Source organism: Sorex fumeus, unplaced genomic scaffold (genome assembly GCF_029834395.1).
Source record: "Sorex fumeus unplaced genomic scaffold, SorFum_2.1 ptg000129l, whole genome shotgun sequence".
NCBI classification, from domain to species: Eukaryota; Metazoa; Chordata; class Mammalia; order Eulipotyphla; family Soricidae; genus Sorex; species Sorex fumeus.
The window spans coordinates 3,662,100-3,680,492 of NW_026606186.1; the positions used below are offsets into that span (position 1 = coordinate 3,662,100).

The 18,393-nt window shown below is 47.6% G+C and overlaps 1 protein-coding gene across 12 annotated transcripts in view; it reads right to left on the minus strand.

Moving 5' to 3' along the window:
* The window catches only part of LOC130045771 (dual specificity protein phosphatase CDC14B), a 104,068-nt gene extending 97,108 nt beyond the window's left edge, over positions 1-6,960 (minus strand). For 11 of the 12 annotated variants that reach the window (XM_056138617.1, XM_056138614.1, XM_056138622.1 and 8 more), the window contains exon 1: positions 6,633-6,960. In XM_056138617.1, the coding sequence (XP_055994592.1) occupies positions 6,633-6,792 (160 nt within the window). In that variant the 5' untranslated portion in view covers positions 6,793-6,960. The remainder of the gene's footprint in view (positions 1-6,632) is intronic. The other variant, XM_056138627.1, reaches the window with a different exon arrangement.
* Positions 6,961-18,393: the final 11,433 nt, after the last annotated feature.

Here is an 18,393-nt window from a genome sequence, read left to right on the forward strand (position 1 = left end):
GAAGAATAGATCGACTGTTTCAGTACCTCCATAATTGTGTGAGGAATGCCGAGAGAGAAAGCCACAAAAAGATGTCTGTCTTCAAAAACTCTGGAGCTCATTTACCAATGTGACTTGGCTCGAGCCTCAGGCAACCAGAAGCCAATGTCCAAACACTCAAAGCAGTGCAGAGAAGTGATAAAGGAAGACCTCAAAGAGAGACGAGCAGCAGTGCAGGCCGATGTAGCAGAAGCCAGGAAAAGCATTCAAAACACCCACCTGTCCGTCGACAACTACAAGACCAAGATGACTGCCCTCCGACATCCTGATGGATCGATCACATCTTCCAGAAGGGCAATGAAGAAGATTATCCATAACTTCTACTCGGATCTCTTCGATAGCCACGTTCACCTGCCCACATACCAAATTCTGCAGGATGGATATGTCGCTCCCAGCATTCTCCCTTCTGAAATCTGACACACCATTTCATTGGTAAAGAAGCGAATAGCACCCATTCCAGACAAGGTCAGACCTGAACACCTGAAGAATCTGCCGTCAGTACCTATCAATACACTGGCTCGGCTCTTCACATGCTACCTGTTTGAATGCCAGGTTCCGTCCCAGTGGAAAACCAGCAGGACTGTTCTACTGTACAAGGGAGACATCCACGACATTGGCAACCGTTGCCCGATCTGCCTATTGTCTGTCATCTACAAGTTGTTCACTCGAGTCATCCTAAATAGGATTGGCAGAACACTAGATGAAGGACAACCATGCGAGCAAGCCGGGTTCCGCAAAGGATTCAGCACCATCGACCATATCCACACAGTAATCAAGCTCATTGAGGATTCTCGGGAGTTCAAGATGCCACTCTGTCTAACCTTCATTGATTTAAAGAAGGCCTTTGATTCTGTTGAGACTGAAGTGGTCATCAAAGCCCTAGCCAAATAGGGTGTTCAAACTCAATACATCAAGATCCTCCATGAGCTGTATTACAGATTCACTACCAGGATCTCACCATTCTATAAGGAAGTGATCATCAATGTCTAGAGAAGGGTTCAGCAGGATGATACCATTTCGCCAAAACTCATCATTGCCACCCTCGAGAACATCATGCGACGACTGAAATGGGAAGGAATGGGAGTGAAGATAGATGGTCGGCAACTATACTACCACCGCTTCACTGATGACATCGGTCTAATAACACCAAACATTAGCCAAGCAGCACAAATGCTGGCCAACTTCAACCTCAGTGTGGAAAGGTCGGACTGCAGCTGAATCTCACGAAGACAATGTTTATGAGAAACGGACTCGTTCCTGACGTTCCATTCACTCTCAACAGAACGAACATCTCCGAATGCAGTAGTTATGTGTACCTAGGTCAAAAACTCAACTCCTCCTGAGTTGCACAGGAGGAAGAGAGCAGCTTGGAACGCCTTCAAGAGCCTCGAAGAAATAGCTAAGAGGATGAATAACCTCCGGCTCTAGGCACATCTCTTCAACTCCACTGTTCTTCCTGCATTAACATACGCCTCAGAGACCTGGGCCCCATGAAAACTGGATGAGAACGCTATTCGGGTCTCCCAAAAAGGAATCAAAAGAGATAAGCTTGGAGTATCACGCTTCACTCAAGTCAGAGAAAGAATCCGGAGATCTGACCTCTGTCAACGATCTAGAATCAGGGACACTATCTCGTTTGCCAAGCCGTCAAAAATCAGACCGGCTGGACACGTAATGCGATTTGGAGACGACTGCTGGACTACAGCCATTATCAACTGGATTCCAAGGGACATCAAAAGAGCGTGTGGCCGCCCACCTATGAGATGATCAGACTTCTTCGTCAAGACCCTGAATGATCGGTTTGAGGCTCTTTGTGTTCCTGGAGCGAGCAGATGCCATTGGGCTACACTAGCATGCGACAGAGATGAATGGAGATGTTATTGGCACCCACTTGAGCAAATCGATGAATAACCGGATATAAAGTGATCAAGTGATCAAGTTATAATAAATATGGGTTCAGAGGAATAGTATAATGGGGAAGACATTTGCCTTGCATGTGGCCAACTTGAGTTTGATTCCATATAGTACCCTAATTCCAACTGGATTGGTCCCTTAGAGCAGAACCAGAGTAAGCCCTGAGCACTGCCAAGTGTGGCACAAAGACGCCCTATAAAAGATATATGTACATATATATATGTATTTTATACAATAATCATTCAATTATCATAAAAATTTAAGACAACCAGGAGTCCTTTTTTTCCAGTAGTTATTACCAATTTTCTTTAACAACCAGAAAATTTGAAAAATATGAAAGTAAAATAAATTGAAGTTCTGTACCAACAATTACAGCCTATAGCTTATTTAACATATTATGCAATAATATTTAATACTATTTTGCTGAGGCCCAAAAGATAGTACAGGGGTGAAGGTCTTGCATGTTACCAAAGCCAGTTCAATACCTGGCACTACTGTCCCGAGGGCTAGAAGTGATCCCTGAGCACAGAACCAGAGATCCTGAGCACAGCTGGGTGTGGCCCAAAATGAAAATAAATATTGAGTTTTTTTTTTATTTTAACAGAAAACAGGGAAAGTGTGCACTGTCATTTTATGAAAATTCTAGGTAAGAGACAGGAATATAGAAATAAAAACAATACAGTCTCAAGAAGGCTTAAGAAAAATAAAAATCTGACTGTCCATATAAAATCTCAAATCTGACTTTGGATATTTCTCTACCATGAACTATTGGGTACCAAATTCAAATAAAAAACTTCATCAGCTCCCTTCCTCTTCCAGCTTGATTGGTAACAGTTCATTCTTGTATTATTCATTACTGAATAGTAGCATACATACAGAGCTCCTACTTCACCCCATCCAAAAGTTGGGATGTTCCTATTAGCTTTTGCTGAGCACCATTATCAACAGGAATAATTCCTGAGTGCAGAGTGTGACCCAAAAAGCAAAACAAAAAGAATACATTAACTTTTTACCAATCTTATAGCAGAAGAATCTTCATCATCTAGTAACCACTATTAAAATGACAGGGGAACTTCTGGGGACAATCCTGGGGGTGGAGTCGTCTTGGGAAAGTCTGGCAGATGCTCAAAACCTCAAAGTGTCACCCTGGGACCCAGCAATTCTACCCCTAGGTCTTTACTCAAAGGAACTAGAATGGATGTCCATACAGACACTTGAACATGCATATCCAGAGCAACATTACTCATAATCATCTAAAATTCCTCATATGCCTGCATAAGCCCATATACTAGGACCTTTCCACTTTCAGTTTGCTCTGCGATAGTTAAATATGTAAATAGGCATGTAGGCTACTGTAGTCATTTGAAGATAAAACTGGAAACCCTCAAATAACCATTTATTACCATTAAATAAAACACAATTCAAGTATACAATGTAATACCATGCAGCCATTAGAGAGAACATGGTCAGAGTAGAGAGAGGCTAATGTGGTCACCTTGTACAGTCAACAGGGATTTGATCCTTTGTACTACAAAGGGTGCCCTGAGTACTACAAGGATTGATCTCTGAGTGCAGACCCCAAGAGTAAGCCCTGAGCACAGTGGGTGTGGCCCAAAAACCAGAGAGAGAGAGATCATTTTTTTGCTGGTATTCCTAAAAACTTTAAATCTGCATAGAAAACTATGGGAGAGAGACTAACTTTATCTCCCTTGATAAGGTTCATGCAAGGAAATTTGCCTCGCATGTGGCCAACCTGGATTTGATCTCAAGCACCCCCTACGGTCCCCAAGCCCACCAGGAGTGATTCCTTAGTGCAGAACCCAAGTGGCTGGGACACTTAAAACATACATGCACTACTTTTTAAGTGAAAAAGACAACTATAAAGGAAGTTGCTTTCTGACAAGGCCTCTGAGCCTTCCCAGTGAGCCCAGTGAAAAGAAATCTGCCTCTTACATCCAAAGTCACCTTAATTTGGCTTGTGCAATACCAATACCTCAAATTGAGACAAACTAATTTAGTATCATTTTTCCAGAAATTGAAAGCTGCCACTGAGAGACAGCTGGAGAAACCCCTGGGAAGGCTGGCTCCCTTACTCCAGGGAGCCACTATTTGAACCTGGAATCCTGATAAAAAGAATAGCAGTTTATTTTTTATGATTTGTCAGCACTTTCCTCAATATTCTGCTCTAACATAGATTCACTGGCCTCAGCAAAGCTAGTCATTCTACCTTTCTACTTCAGGAAGTAAGCAGTAGGTCAAAAAAAACCCTCATTTGTGATGAGAGCAACCTAAATTTTCATCAAAAAGAGGTCCTCTATGGGGCTGGAGCAATAGCACAGCTATCTGCTGTGCATGCATTTGCCTTGCATGCGGCCAACCCCTGTTCGATTCCCAGCATCCCATGTGGTCCCCTGAGTACCGCCAGGGGTGATTCCTGAGTGCAGAGGCAGGAATAACCCCTGTGCATCACCGGGTGTGACCCAAAAAGCAAAAATAAATAAATGATCACAAACGTAGTGGGGATTAAAAAAAAAAAAAGAGGTCCTCTAAATATATATATATATATATTTTTCTTTTTTGCTTTTTGGGTCACACCTGGCAATGCACAGGGGTTACTCCTGGCTCTGAACTCAGGAGTTACTCCTGGCGGTGCTCAGGGGACCATATGGGATGGTGGGAATCGAACCCGGGTTGGACGCGTGCAAGGCAAACGCTCTACCCGCTGTGCTATCTCTCCAGCCCCATCCTCTAAATATATTATTAAATATACGGCTCACATTTCAAGCCACATAAACTCTACTCTGTTTTTCTACTTCCAAATGGTCCCTACTGAAATCTAAGCAGTGACTAAAAGAGAATGAGTAAGTTCTGCATCTACTCACAAGAGCACTGTGCTACCAGTAAGAAAAAAAACATGCAAAACTGTGTTCTGTGCATGAAATCTGTGCTGCCGTGCTTGAGATAGGCAGGAGAAACAGAGCCTGTTTCTGAGAACATTTTTCCAAAACGTAGGAAAATAAGTTGCCTCTAGGGAAATTGATTGAGACTAAAAGTTCCCACTACATACTCCTGTGTACATGTAGAATGAACACTCTACCCCTTAAGTGCAATAACTTGCAGTGAAATAAAACACTCTTAGATTTTTTTTCAAAGAAGTACAAGTCTCTATGGGTTCTGCCTCTCCCAGATGTACACGCCATGGGGATGCTCAGCTCAGTGGAGCTGGCTTCACTCACGACAGCTCTATCGGATAGAGGGGTCCGGGTATATGTGGGCACAGCCCGGGGACAGCTCCTGTCCGGCGTCTTCCTCCATCCATGTAACAAAGGAAACTTTGGATCTACCCTCAGCATTGTGCAAAATGGAGACATATGCTGAGGGTAGAGCCGAAGTTTCTACTTTTTACATTTTACATTGTGCAAAATGAAGACTTTAACCTCCAGCCTACTCATCAACGGAGGAAAGAATTTCATCTAAATTTGTCTGCACACTTTCTGAACTGAGATTCTGACTATTCGCATTCAAGTGGCTCATATTCACATGTATAACCAACCCCCCTACAAGCCTAGGGCTCACATTCGCACCCTGGGAGAGAGCTGCACGTTCCCTAAACACTGTTTACATGCCAGGTGCTCCTAGTCTCCATATCTGTCACCACATCCAAAGCCCAAAGGTACTTAGGGGACACCTATGGCAAATGCAACAGCAGTCAGGGCGAATCCATTTGCCTCGAGCACTGGAGATTCTAAGAAACAGCTTCCCCAGGACCGCCCTGCTACCTCCTCTGCTGGCCTGCAACGAGACCAAAGTCACTTCTCTGAATTCTGCGCCGCCGCGCTCACAAACGCCACCCACGCCGCCCCTGTAGACACCGAGGAGCTGGAGGAGATCATTCCTTAGGAGGTGGAGGGTGGTCCCCAAGCGAGCGCGGGGAGAGGAAGAGAGGACTGAGCGCACCAAAGGCCGGGGCGTGGCTCTGGGTGCCGGCTGGGCCACTGGGCACGGCCCCACCTCCTTTGAAACGGCCGAGAGGAGACGGGCGCGAAGCCCATGGAGCCCCCACTGGGAGCGAGCGTGCTCCCTCGGGGGCCGCTCAAGGCTCGGTCTGGCCAGCCCCCACTGGCCGCTCGATGCTCCCTCTGGGGCCACGAAGCCCGCACGCCCCGCAGGCGCTATGGACCCGAACTCGCGAACTTGGAGGAGCTGTGCGGCGCCCTGCTGACGCCTGCAGCCTAGCATGGTGACCTCGGCCGGCGAGCTGGCGCGGAGGGGTTGCAAAGGGATAGTCACAGCTCGGACTAGCGCGCTGCGGCACAAACAGCGGTCCCCGGCGCGCGGGGGCGCGGGTGTTCCGAGGGGGCGTGGCCGGCTGCCACTCTCCGGGGGCGTGGCCAACCGCAGCTCCGGGGGCGGGGCGCGGGCGTGGCCAACTGCCCGGCCCGGCCCGTGGGGGCGTGGCCGACGCAGCTCCGGGAGGCGGGGCCGACTGCAGGTCCGGGGGGCTAGGTGGGGGCCCAGGCTGCAGGTCCTGGGGGCCGGGCGGAGCCGGCTGCAGCCCAGGGGGTGCGAAGTGGGGGTTGGGGGCGGTCAGGTCCCGCGGGGCGGGCCGGGGGCCGAGTGCGGGGGAACGTGCCCCGGGGGCGGCCGCGGGGCCACGCGCTCGCTCGCGGCTGGCTCACCGGTGATGTCCAGGTACAGGTCGTCCCGCTCATCCGGATCGTCCAGGTCCTGCGACGTGGAGCTGCGGCTCTTCTTCGCCGTGGGCGAGGTGGACGAGCAGCGCCGCGCGGAGGGGGGCGCGGCGGCCCAGGTCTGCCGCCGCTCTTTCTTCCGCTTCATGGGGGCGGTCGCGGCCCGTCAGGGGTCCACGACCATGGCCCCGAGCGCTGGCCCCCCGCCGGGCACGGAGCGGTCGAGCCCCGCCGGAGGCGGCCGCGCAGGAGCCGCAGGACGCGCCCGGCCCGCTGGCCCCGGCCGCCGCGGGTCGGGCCCCACAGCCCGGCTCGGGCGCCCCCAGCCCGCCCCCAGGGCCCGCAGCCCGCCCGCGCGGCCCACGCTGCCCGGGAGAAGCGCGCGCGCCCACCGGGACCCCCAGGAGGGCTGTTCCGAAGAGCTTCATTCACAAAAAAAGGCCCACAACCCTCCTCGGGGCCGCGATCCCGGGTCTGCCATTGGCCGGGCCCGCGTGACGTCACGCGGACGGCGCGTCGCTACAGGCAGGTACTCGGTGACGCCATAAAGAAAGTCTGCGCCCCGGCCAGTCGCGAGCGGGTGTCTCTGGCCGCCTGCCCGTGGAACTTTCTGTGCCCCCCGCCCCTCCCCGCGGCCCGGGGCAGGACCCCTGCCCGGTTTCCTTTAGGGGGCTACTGAGACTTGCCGCCAGCGCCCCCGCCCCGCCCCCACCAGTTGCCTGACTGCGTTCCTGGGCATGTGGGCTCTAGGGAGTATTTCTCGGTTGTCCATGTAAGGGGCATGGTTTGGGGTGGTGTGGACAGAGTGCCCGCCGCCCTGCAGACAAGGAAGACTTGGTCTCAGAACTGGAGCGCTACAGTGTAAATCGGCCACGTTCTAGTTACCAATCGTTGCCCAGCCTTCAAAGAAATCAACCCAGAGCTCCTGAATTCAGGAGTCGGTAAAATTGCTGGAAATATGATATAAAGTAATGGCTTGTGCCTCAGTTTCTCCTCTCGGAATCCTGTACCTTCATTAGCTCATTTTACACAGCAGCTGCTGTATTTTCCTTAGCTATGGTGTCATCAGGTCCTCTGAACTTCTAAAACAGGTGGCAAATTTAGTCCTTGCACTGTATTTGAAAACTGTAACCAGACCCCTTTTTTCTACTAGATTAAAGTATACCAATCTTTCTGGAACATAAGCAAAACTCCCCGTTTGGAGGACATTTAAACAAATTCTGGGGGCTGGAGCGATAGCACAGCGGGTAGGGTGTTTGCCTAGCACGAGGCAGACCCAGTTCGATTCCCAGCATCCCATATGGTCCCCTGAGCACTGCCAGGAGTAATTCCTGAATGCAGAGCCAGGAGTAACCCCTGTGCACCGCTGGGTATGACCCAAAAAGCAAAACCAAAAAAAAAAAATTCTGGTGATAGCACCGCGAGGGTTTGAAAATTGAATGAAAAACAGTCTTTAGATCTCATGACCCCAAATTTCACAACTTCAAGTAAACTGTTTCCAATTTTCACTATTTCTAATTCCGTCCTTCATTATTTTCAAGTTTCTCCTGTAATTCCTCAATTACGATCAATCTGTTCAGAGAAAACAATCTGAATTATCCATGAGGAGGCCTGTTAGAAATGCACATTTTCACAGTACTTCCAGTAGGAACTATTTAATTTCCATAGTTAGAGACCATTTTTTAACCTTTAGCCCAGCATAATAAAGAAGAAAGGTTTTAACAGTCTGGAGCTTAAAAAATAAAAAAAACTGCCAATTTTGTCAGAAATTTTGGAATCGCATTCACTTTCTACTAAGATTTCTTTTTTAAAAAAATTGATAAATTTAAAGTGGTCTAAGTTTTGTCTGTAGAAAGAGCAGAGAAACAAGTGACTTGGAGGGGGGAGGGGGTGGTAAAGTGCCCTGCAAATGAGTCTTGGTTTGCAGGAACTTACTGATCGCAGGTTCTTGGTTTCCTCGTGGAAGCTCAGAAACAGCTGTTTTGTTTGTTTTGGTTTAGGTTGGGTTTGGGGACTACACCCAGTGCTCAGAGCTTCTGGCTCTGCAGTCAGGAATTGCTCCTAGCAATGCCCAGAGTCAGATGCGTACCCAATGTACACCAGCCCGTGGTTCGATCCCGGTGTTCCTGGCAAATAGATAAGAGGGCCCTGGTAATGAGCTTTTGGGAAATAATACCTGACAGTCCAAAGGCATGAGGAACACACCCTATTAAGATGCAGATCCGGAGCTCTTCTGAGAGGGAAAAACAGAGGCAAAACTCAGAGAAGGGTGCCCCCCAAGCAGAGGACCATCTAAAGGCCAAGATAAGAACAGGAAAGGACCATCTAGATGCCCAGGCCTTCCCTGGGACTACACTCAGGTTAACTTTTATATAAAGAATTCCTGAGAATTCCTGACCAAGACAATTTTCAGGAATTGTATGTGACTTTGGAGAAGATCATGTTGAAGTTGGGGGGACCCCCACCGACTTATGTGAGATGGAGAGGAGAAAAATGGTCACTTTCTCCCAATCTGCCATCTCAGGACCGGCTGGGAAGGTGGAAACAGTTTCTTCAAGGAAACCTCCCTTGCTCCCCACTTTACCAAGTCATCTTGCAACACTTGGTATCCTATATACTTCCTAAAACCCATCAAGAGTGATCCCTGAGCATAGAGCCAGGACTTATCCCCGAGCACTGCCAGGTGAAGTCCCCAAATAGAAAGAAATGAAGGAAAAGAGTCCTTTCTCAACTTGGGTCTCAGCCCCCCACCAGGATGTTCCAAGGATGAAAATCCTGTAAACGGGGGAGGGATTACGAGGGGGCTACGACTAGAGGCTAGAGGCCCAACAAGTAGGATTGGGTGGGGGTTGGTGGGGGGGGAGCGGGAATGAATCACAAGGAAGTGAGGTCAGAAGCGAACTGCAGTCAGAAAAAAGCTTGCAATGCACCTATAAGTTATTTCTTTCCTGGGTAAATTTACCATGAGAGATGCTTATGGAAAAATGTTTTTTTTGTGTGTATATTTCAAATAGGTCCTATACCTAAAAATATGAAAACTTCATCTAAAATTAATGGAGGGCCAGGACCATGGTATAGCAATATGACATTTGCCTCCTAAAAAGATGACCAGACTTCAATCCCCAGCGTATCTTATGTTCCTCCAGCACCTCCAGGATTAATTCCTGAGTGCAAAGTCAAGAGTAAACCCTGAGCATCACAGATGTGGTTTAAAACCAAAAATAAATAAATACAATTAATAGAAAGCTGGTCAATAGATACATGATATTAATGTTGAAACATTAATATAAATATGAGACACCACAAATTTCAGTTTTAGTCATAATTTTTTTTCTTTTTGGGTCACACCCAGCAATACACAAGGCTTACTCCTGTCTCTGCACTCAGGAATCACCCCTGGCGGTGCTCAGGGGACCATATGGGATGTTGGAACTAGAACCTGGGTTGGCTGCATGCAAGGCAAACACCCTACCCGCTGTGCTATTGCTCCAGCCCTTAGTCATCATTTTTAAGGTCAAATGTAAATAGAAACTAGAGAGTGACCGGCACTGGTGATGTAGGCAGGTAGACAGGGAAAGGCCCTCGGCAATGAAACTGAGGTCAACAAAACTTCTGAGAAGGAAAATTTTAAGACTGATCCACTCTTGGATACGGGAAAACAAAGACCTGATTAAGACCTTCAACCGACCCTGAGGAGATTGGACCCCTCCCCATGAAGTCTTCTCCTCAAAAATCCTGGGACCTCTCCCTTAATCCAATTAACTTCAGTGATTCAGCCCAGAGAAGACTCCAGAACTTCCTGATCAAGACAACCTGAGAAGAGCCTGTAAAAGCAACCTTGAACAAAGGAAGGGTGCGCATATGGTGCCCGAGCCCATGTGGTACCTGAGCACATGTGTTACCCACTCTTGAGATGTGTACTTTCATGCTTTCCTATCTAATGCTGAGATCTGTGTAGGAATCTCTCTCCACCCTTGGAGAAGCCTGCATTCTCTCTTGAGCGCTTTACTCTCCCTCCCTCTCCCTCCCTCCCTTCCTTCCTCCTTCTCCCCCCCCCACCCCCCCCCCCCACCCCCCGCCCCTTCCCTCCACACTTTCAAAACACCCTCCAAATAAAATCTGTTTTACTTCACGGCTTGTCTACTCCTGAAATCTCTTCTGGGAGCGAGACAAGAACCCAGTAACCCTAGGTCCCGGGTGGCAGAGGCAGATCGGGAGAGAATGACCTGTCTTTCTCCTCCCGACTCATGTGAGCCACCCGTGTTGTCCACCGACATCACTGGGAAACACACAACCCAGAATTTTCGCCGGCATATTTAAGCATAACTGGTTTTAGTTCCTTGGATAGTCTGGTGATTCAACATTTATCTGAAATTCACTTCATGTTTCTGACACTATGACTGAAAAATTCTTAGAATTGTAAAAAAGGAGAAAATGAAATATTTATTGCACTGCTATCTTTTCTGGATGCAGTATGAGGACTTCCTACGAGACATTGTCATTCTCTTAAGTTTAAGTGAGGGACCACAGGGTTGGTTGCCTGGTTGAAGGAGGGCTTTTGGATTGGAGTTTTGTTTGAAAACTCATGTTTCACTCATGTATACCCCAAATATAAATATATATGTATATGTATATGTATATATATATATATATATATATATAAAACATTTGCCTTGGGGTTGGGATCACACAGATGACTATGCTCAGGGATAACTCCTGACTCTGCACTAAGAAATTACTCCTGACTATGTAGCTGTTAGAAAAGACGAAGTCATGAAATTTGCACACAAGTGGTACTACATGGAAAGTATCATGTTAAGCGAAATGACTCAGAAAGAAAGGGATAGACATAGAAAGATTGCATTCATCTGGGGAACATAAAGTAACAAAATAGGAGACTAACACCCAAGAATAGCCGAGATTAGTACCAGGAATTTTACTCCATGGCTTGGAGGCCAACCACACATGCGAGGGAAACAGGGAGCTCAGATAGAGAAGGGAGCACCAAATAAAGGGTGTTGGGAGGATCCTCCCAGGATGGGAGAAGCATGCTGAAAGTAGACTATAGACCAAACATGATCGTCACCCATTGCCTCTTTTGCAAACCACAACACCCAATAAGAGAGAGAGAACAAAAGGGAATGCCCTGCCACAGAGGCAGGGTGGGATGGGGGGGATGAGGGGTGGGAGGGATACTGGGATCCGTGGTGGTGGGAAATGTGCACTGGTGGAGGGATGAGTATTTGATCACTGTATAATTGAAACCCAAGCACCAAAATTTGTAAGTCTACAACTGTACCTCATGATGTCTCACTAATAAAAATTAAAAAAAAATTTAAAAAAAAAGAAATTACTCCTGGTGGGGTCAGGGAACAAACCTGGATCAGCCATGTGTCAGGCAAGAGCCCTACCCATTGTATTCTCTCTCCAGTCTCAACACTACTTATTTTTTAGAATAGTATTTCTGATATATATTTTTCAGTTACCTATGCTTCTCCAATAAGAAAGATTAAACAGAGTTGTGTTAGAGAATGGTAAAATTTGTAGTTAGTTTTAATACCTCTACACACACACACACACACACACACACACACACACACACCCCTTATTTTCTTCCACTCATCCCTTTCTTGTTCAAGGTGGCCTTTATAGGGGCTGGAGTGATAGCACAGCGGGTAGGGCATTTGCCTTGCACGCGGCCGACCCAGGTTCAATTCCCAGCATCCCATATGGTTCCCTGAGCACTGCTAGGAGTAATTCCTGAGTGCAGAGCCAGCAATAAACCCTGTACATCGCTGGTGCAACCCCAAACACACACACACACACACACACACACACACACACACACACACACACACAAAAGGTGGCCTATATAAGGTTTCTTAAATGTGCCCCCACGTGGGGTTTCTACCTATATAAGAATCTATTGCTGGAGCTGGAGCGATAGCACAGCGCATTTGCCTTGCACGCAGCTGTCCCGGGTTCAATTCCCAGCATCCCATATGGCCTCCGGAGCACTGCCAGGAGTGATTCCTGGGTACAGAGCCAGGAGTAACCCCTGAGCATCCCTGGGTGTAACCCAAAAAGCAAAAAAAAAAAAAAAAAGAATCTATTGCTAAGTAGGTGAAACTGGGTGCAGCCTATGAAATTCCTTTTCTTGACCTTTGATCCTGCTGGATTTTCTCTGGGCTGAATCAGGAAAATTAATTGGATTAAGGGAGAGGTCAAGGGTATTTGAGGAATTTCCTTCATGGGGAGGTGTCCAGTCTCCTCAGGGTCCGCTTCTAGCACCAGGTGAGGGTCTTGTCTGGCCTTAGTTTCTGTTTTTTGCAAGGTTGGCCTTTTGCAACTTCAGAGCATTTACTTACGAGGAAATTTACTGCCATCACCTGGGGAGGGGGCCTTCCCTATCTGCCTACTTGCCTATATCAAACTGTATTCAGCAATATATTAAAATGATCATACACCACGATCAAGTGGAATTTGGCCCAGGGGTGCAAGGATAGTTCAATATATACAAATCAATTAATGTGATATGCCACATTAAAATATGAAAATTATAGGATCATGTCCAATAGACACAGAGAATGTGTCCGAGAAGATCTAACATATACTTATGATAAAGCTCTGTGCTCAGAAATCACTCCTGGCAGGCTCTGGGGACCAATTCTCCTCTTCTTCGCCTTATTTCTTCTTGCTTCTTCCTTCTCCCAATTCTTGTTTTGGGGCCACACTTGGCAGTGCTCATAGGTTATTCCTGGCTCTGCTCTGAAATGGCTTTTGGTGTGCTGGGGAACCATATGGAGTGCTGGAGATTCAAATTAAGGTTGAGGCTTCCACGGCCCTATGGAGGGAGTGCCTTGCAGTGACTTCAGCCTGCAGCTTGCTCACGCCCTCTCTCGTCCTTTCTCTTTACTCATTTCTGGCATCTGCTGTTGTTTTCCTCTGTCCCCTGCACATCCTCGCTATGGCCATGCCAAAGTCACCATGTGAGAAAGTGAAGCCAGTGGGTCTCCACAGTACTTATGCGAGGCCAAGAGGAGAGACAGTTACTTTCTCCTGATGGGCCTTTGCTTTGGAGACGTACTGGGAAGGCTAGGACTGATAGAGTCTGAGATGAGCCCTACATAGCACAAACCTCGAGTCCCATCAGTCCCACAAAGTGGCCTTCAAGCCACACCTGATGTCCTCTTGGTCTTATTAGAATGAATTTTGGTTCCCACTGATGCCGGTGGACCCCACGGGTGACTTATGTGAAGTGGGGAGGAGAAAGACAATCACTTTCTCCCTACCCGCCTCTGCCACCCCGGACCCTGGGTAGGCTAGGACTGGTAAAGTCTGCAGTGAGCACCTGCTCGGCACGGGCCTAAGCCCTGCCAGCCCCACAAGGTGGCCGTCAAGCCACACCTGAAGTCCGCTTGATCTTCTCGGCACGGGAGTTAATCCCCGCCACCCGATTGCTCGGGGAGCCATGGACTCAAGTTGGGGCGAGAATTTGCTCTTCGCAGGAAAGGAGAGACCAGTCCCAAGCCTTACCCAAGGTTTCTGGGGTTCTTGTCTCGCTCGCAGAAAAGAATTTCAGGAGTAGACGAGCAGTGAAGTAACAGGTTTTATTTGGAGGCTTTTGGAGAGGGAGAGAAAGGGATAAGCAGATAAGCGGGGGAATGGAGAGTAAGAGAGAGAGTAACGCGTCCAGAGGGAACGCGGGCTTCTCCGAGGGTGGAGAGAGCCCCAACTGGGCTCTTGAGCTGGCTCTTATAGATCCTTCCGACTCAGAATATTCTGGAATCTCCTTGGGGCTGGGTCGCTGGAGTCAACCGGATTAAAAGCAGGTTCTCGGAAAGGAGGAATTTCATGGGGAGGAGGCCCATATCTTCAGGGTGTGGGGATGGTCTTATCAAGTCTTTATTCTCTGTCTCCACAGGGTGGGTCAGTCCTAGAATTCTTCTTCTATGAGACTTTGTTTCATTGCAGAGAGCCTTTCCCTATCTACCTGCCTACATCACCACCACCCGATTTCTCCGGGAGCCATGGAATCAGGTTGGAGTGAGGAATTGCTCTTTGCAGGAAAGGAAAGTCAGTCCTAGGCCTTATTCAGGGTTACCAGATTCTTCTCTTGCCTTACAGAAAAGAACTTCAGGAGTAGATGAGCAGAGAAGTAAAAAAAGGTTTTATTTGGAAGGTTTTAGGAAAGGGAAGGAGTGAGAGAAAGTGAGAGAGTAACATGCTCAAGAGAGAATGCAGGCTTCTTCAAAGGCAGAGAGAGCCTTGAACTGGCTTTAGACAGTTTTTTTTTTTAAGTATTTTCTCTAGTTGCTGTTGTTCAGAAATCCTAGAGTCTTCTTTGGGCTGAACTGGGAGTTTAATCAGATTAAAGAAAGGGATTGAAGGTTCTTTAGGATTTTCCTTCAGGCCATTTCTTTAGGGAAGGGTTCAGTCTTCTCAGGGTCAGCTGCTTGAGGAGGTCTTAGCAGATATTGCTTTCTGTATCCATATAGTGGGTCCGGACAGCCTTAGAACTAGTGTCTTCATTACTTCTCAGGAATGTCATTGCCATTGGGTCCTTCCCTGTCTATCTGCCTACCTCCATCAAGAGTAGTGAGTTTCATGGGCTGGAGCTATAGCACAGCGGGTAGGGCGTTTGCCTTGCATGTGGCCAACCCAGGTTCGATTCCCAGCATCCCATATGGTCCTCTGAGCACTGCCAGGAGTAATTCCTGGGTGCAGAGCCAGGAGTAACCTCTGAGCATTGCCAGGTGTGACCCAAAAAGCAAAAAAAAAAAAAAAAAAAAAAAGAGTAGTGAGTTCCAGGCACTCAACAACCTCCTTCAGCCTTTGTCTTCTTTTATGGCTTTGGGTGGCCTTGTCTACTGCCTCACTGTGCACTGTGGAGTGAGGATTAGGCCTGCTTAGGCAGAGTGGGAGATAACATCCATCAGTCCCACAGAGCATCTGTGGCTAGCTTCTATTGGTGCAGAAACTTTGCAGCCTAGACCACCAGTACCAACTCCCAACATTCAGCCTCCCCAGCCCCGTGCCTCACCCTGGCTGCCTTGCGCCTTGCTACAGTCCTCCAGCTTGGGCAGCAGGCAAACAGATCAAGCCTTAGTCTTTGTAAGATCTCTCTCTCTCTCTCTCTCTCTCTCTCTCTCTCTCTCTCTCTCTCTCTCTCGCGCGCGCGCTCTCGCTCTCTCTCCCTCTCCCTCCCTCTCCCTCCGCCTTCCTTCTCTCCCTCCCCTTCTCCCCCTCCCTATCCTCCTCCCCCTCCCTCATTCTCTCTCTTTCTCTTTCTCTCCCCCCTTCATTCTCCTTCTTGCTTCCCCCTCATTCTCCTTCCAGCCTCTCCCCAACCCACTTTTACAGCCTACTTTATATAGAAATCATATAGAAGTTTATATAGAAATAGGGTGGGGATATAAAGGTGGGGTTGAACATTAACAAATCAACAGAGACCTAAAACCTCCAGGAGATTAATTCAAGGACAAAATCTCATCTAAGGAGATTACTCCAGATTACTAGGAGATCCACTCAAGGGTGGGATTCCACTCAGGGTGTGTTGCTTCCTTCTTTCCTCAGCTAATAATACCACTTAAATAGTTGTAAATTACAATACAAGTTCAATGTCCTTAGAAGGATCTGACCTTACAATTGAAATGAATCTGATTAAGGGAAAAGGTGATTAACTGGTTGGGGAGGAGAGCACAAAAAAGAGTTTACAGATAAACACAGAGGAATGGGAGTGACTCGGGAGCACTGTGATAGGAGTAAACCGATAAACGTAAACTCCCTGTGGCAAAGGAGAAAGAACAAACCAATGTTATCCTACAGTGCTTCCATTAAATTTTTTTTTTTTTACTTTTGGGTGACATTCAGCACTGCTTGGGCTTATTCCTGGCTCTGTGCTCAGGGATCACTCCTGGTGAGACTTGGGGACCAAATAGGTATTGGGGATTGAACCTAGGTTGGCTGCATGCAGGGCAAGCACCCTACACGCTGTACTATCTCTCTGGCACCTTAGTTGAAGTCTTTAATAGTAGTGTCAAATAGTGTAGAGGTTATAGTCAATGACAACTTGGAGTGCTGTTATTTATAATAATTATTAATTTATTTGGCATATCGAATACTCTCGGTAGCTTGCCAGGCTCTCCGAGAGGGGCGGAGGAATCGAACTCGGGTCGGCCATGTTGGCCGCGTGTAAGGCGAACGCCCTACCACTGTGCTACACAGTAACAACAAAGTCTCCAATGGAGACGTTACTGGGCCCGCTCGAGCAAATCGACGATCAACGGGAGGGCCTTTACCTTTACCTTTATTAATTTATTTAATAGGTAAATAAATAAATAAAGTAAATAATTTATTTAATAGGTAAATAAATAAAGTAAATAATTTATTTAATAGGTAAATAAATAGGCTGGAGCGATAGCACAGCGGGTAGGGCGTTCGCCTTACACGCGGCCAACATGGCCGACCCGAGTTCGATTCCTCCGCCCCTCTCGGAGAGCCCGGCAAGCTACCGAGAGTATTGGATATGCCAGACACAGTAACAACAAAGTCTCCAATGGAGACGTTACTGGGCCCGCTCGAGCAAATCGACGATCAACGGGAGGGCCTTTACCTTTTACCTTTACCTAATAGGTAAAAACCTCAGAGTATGAACCAGTGTTTCTCAGCCTTGTTCTAACTATGACCTCCTTACAACTTGCTTTCTTCTTGTGACCTCTTAGACAGGACCGAGGACCTATGGGGCCAGGCCCCCAGCTGTAAGAGACTGACCTAAAGCACTCTGTGATGAATTCTTCCCATCCATTGGTTTCCCCAACTCATTGTTACTTTCATATTGGGAAATAATATTTTCTATTTTGTATGTATCAATTATAGTGCAAGATTATATAAGATACGTGTAGGATATCTTGTGTTTGGTCCATTGTTTCCATTTTAAAACAGAATTACCAGGGCTGGAGCAGTAACACAGAGGGTAGGGCATTTGCCTTGCACATGGCTGATGCGGATTCAATTCCCAACATCCCAAATGGTCCCCCAAGCACCACCAGGGGTAATTCCTGAGTGCATGAGTCAGAAGTAACCCCTGAGCATTGCCAGGTGTGACCCAAAAAACAAACAACAACAACAACAACAACAACAAACAGAATTACCTAGAACTACCTAAATCACCTAATTGGAGCGATAGCACAGCGGGTAGGGCGTTCGCCTTACAAGCGGCCAACATGGCCGACCCGAGTTCGATTCCTCCGCCCCTCTCGGAGAGCCCGGCAAGCTACCGAGAGTATTCGATATGCCAGACACAGTAACAACAAAGTCTCCAATGGAGACGTTACTGGGCCCGCTCGAGGAAATCGACGATCAACGGGAGGGCCTTTATGTACCTTTATGTACCTAAAACTTAAAAATATCTAAGTGTAAATACAAACATGTGCTCACCAGAGTATCTGTATACACGCAGACATATTTATAAAGTTTTAGGTAATTCTGTTTTGTTTGGGTTTGGTTTGGGCCATACCTTGTGGTGTTCAAGGCTCACTCCTGGCTTAGATCACTCTTGGCAGAGCTCAGGGGACCAATTATATTTATGTGGTGCTAGGATCAAGCCCTGCACTTGACTTGTATGTCCCCCCCGCAAGCAAGGCAAGTGCCCTATTGGCCGTGCCATCTATCCGGAGCCAGTTGTAAGTGAATCTGAAACATATATTTGTGGTGCTGGAGATTGGGCCCTGGGTCTCGTACAACTGAG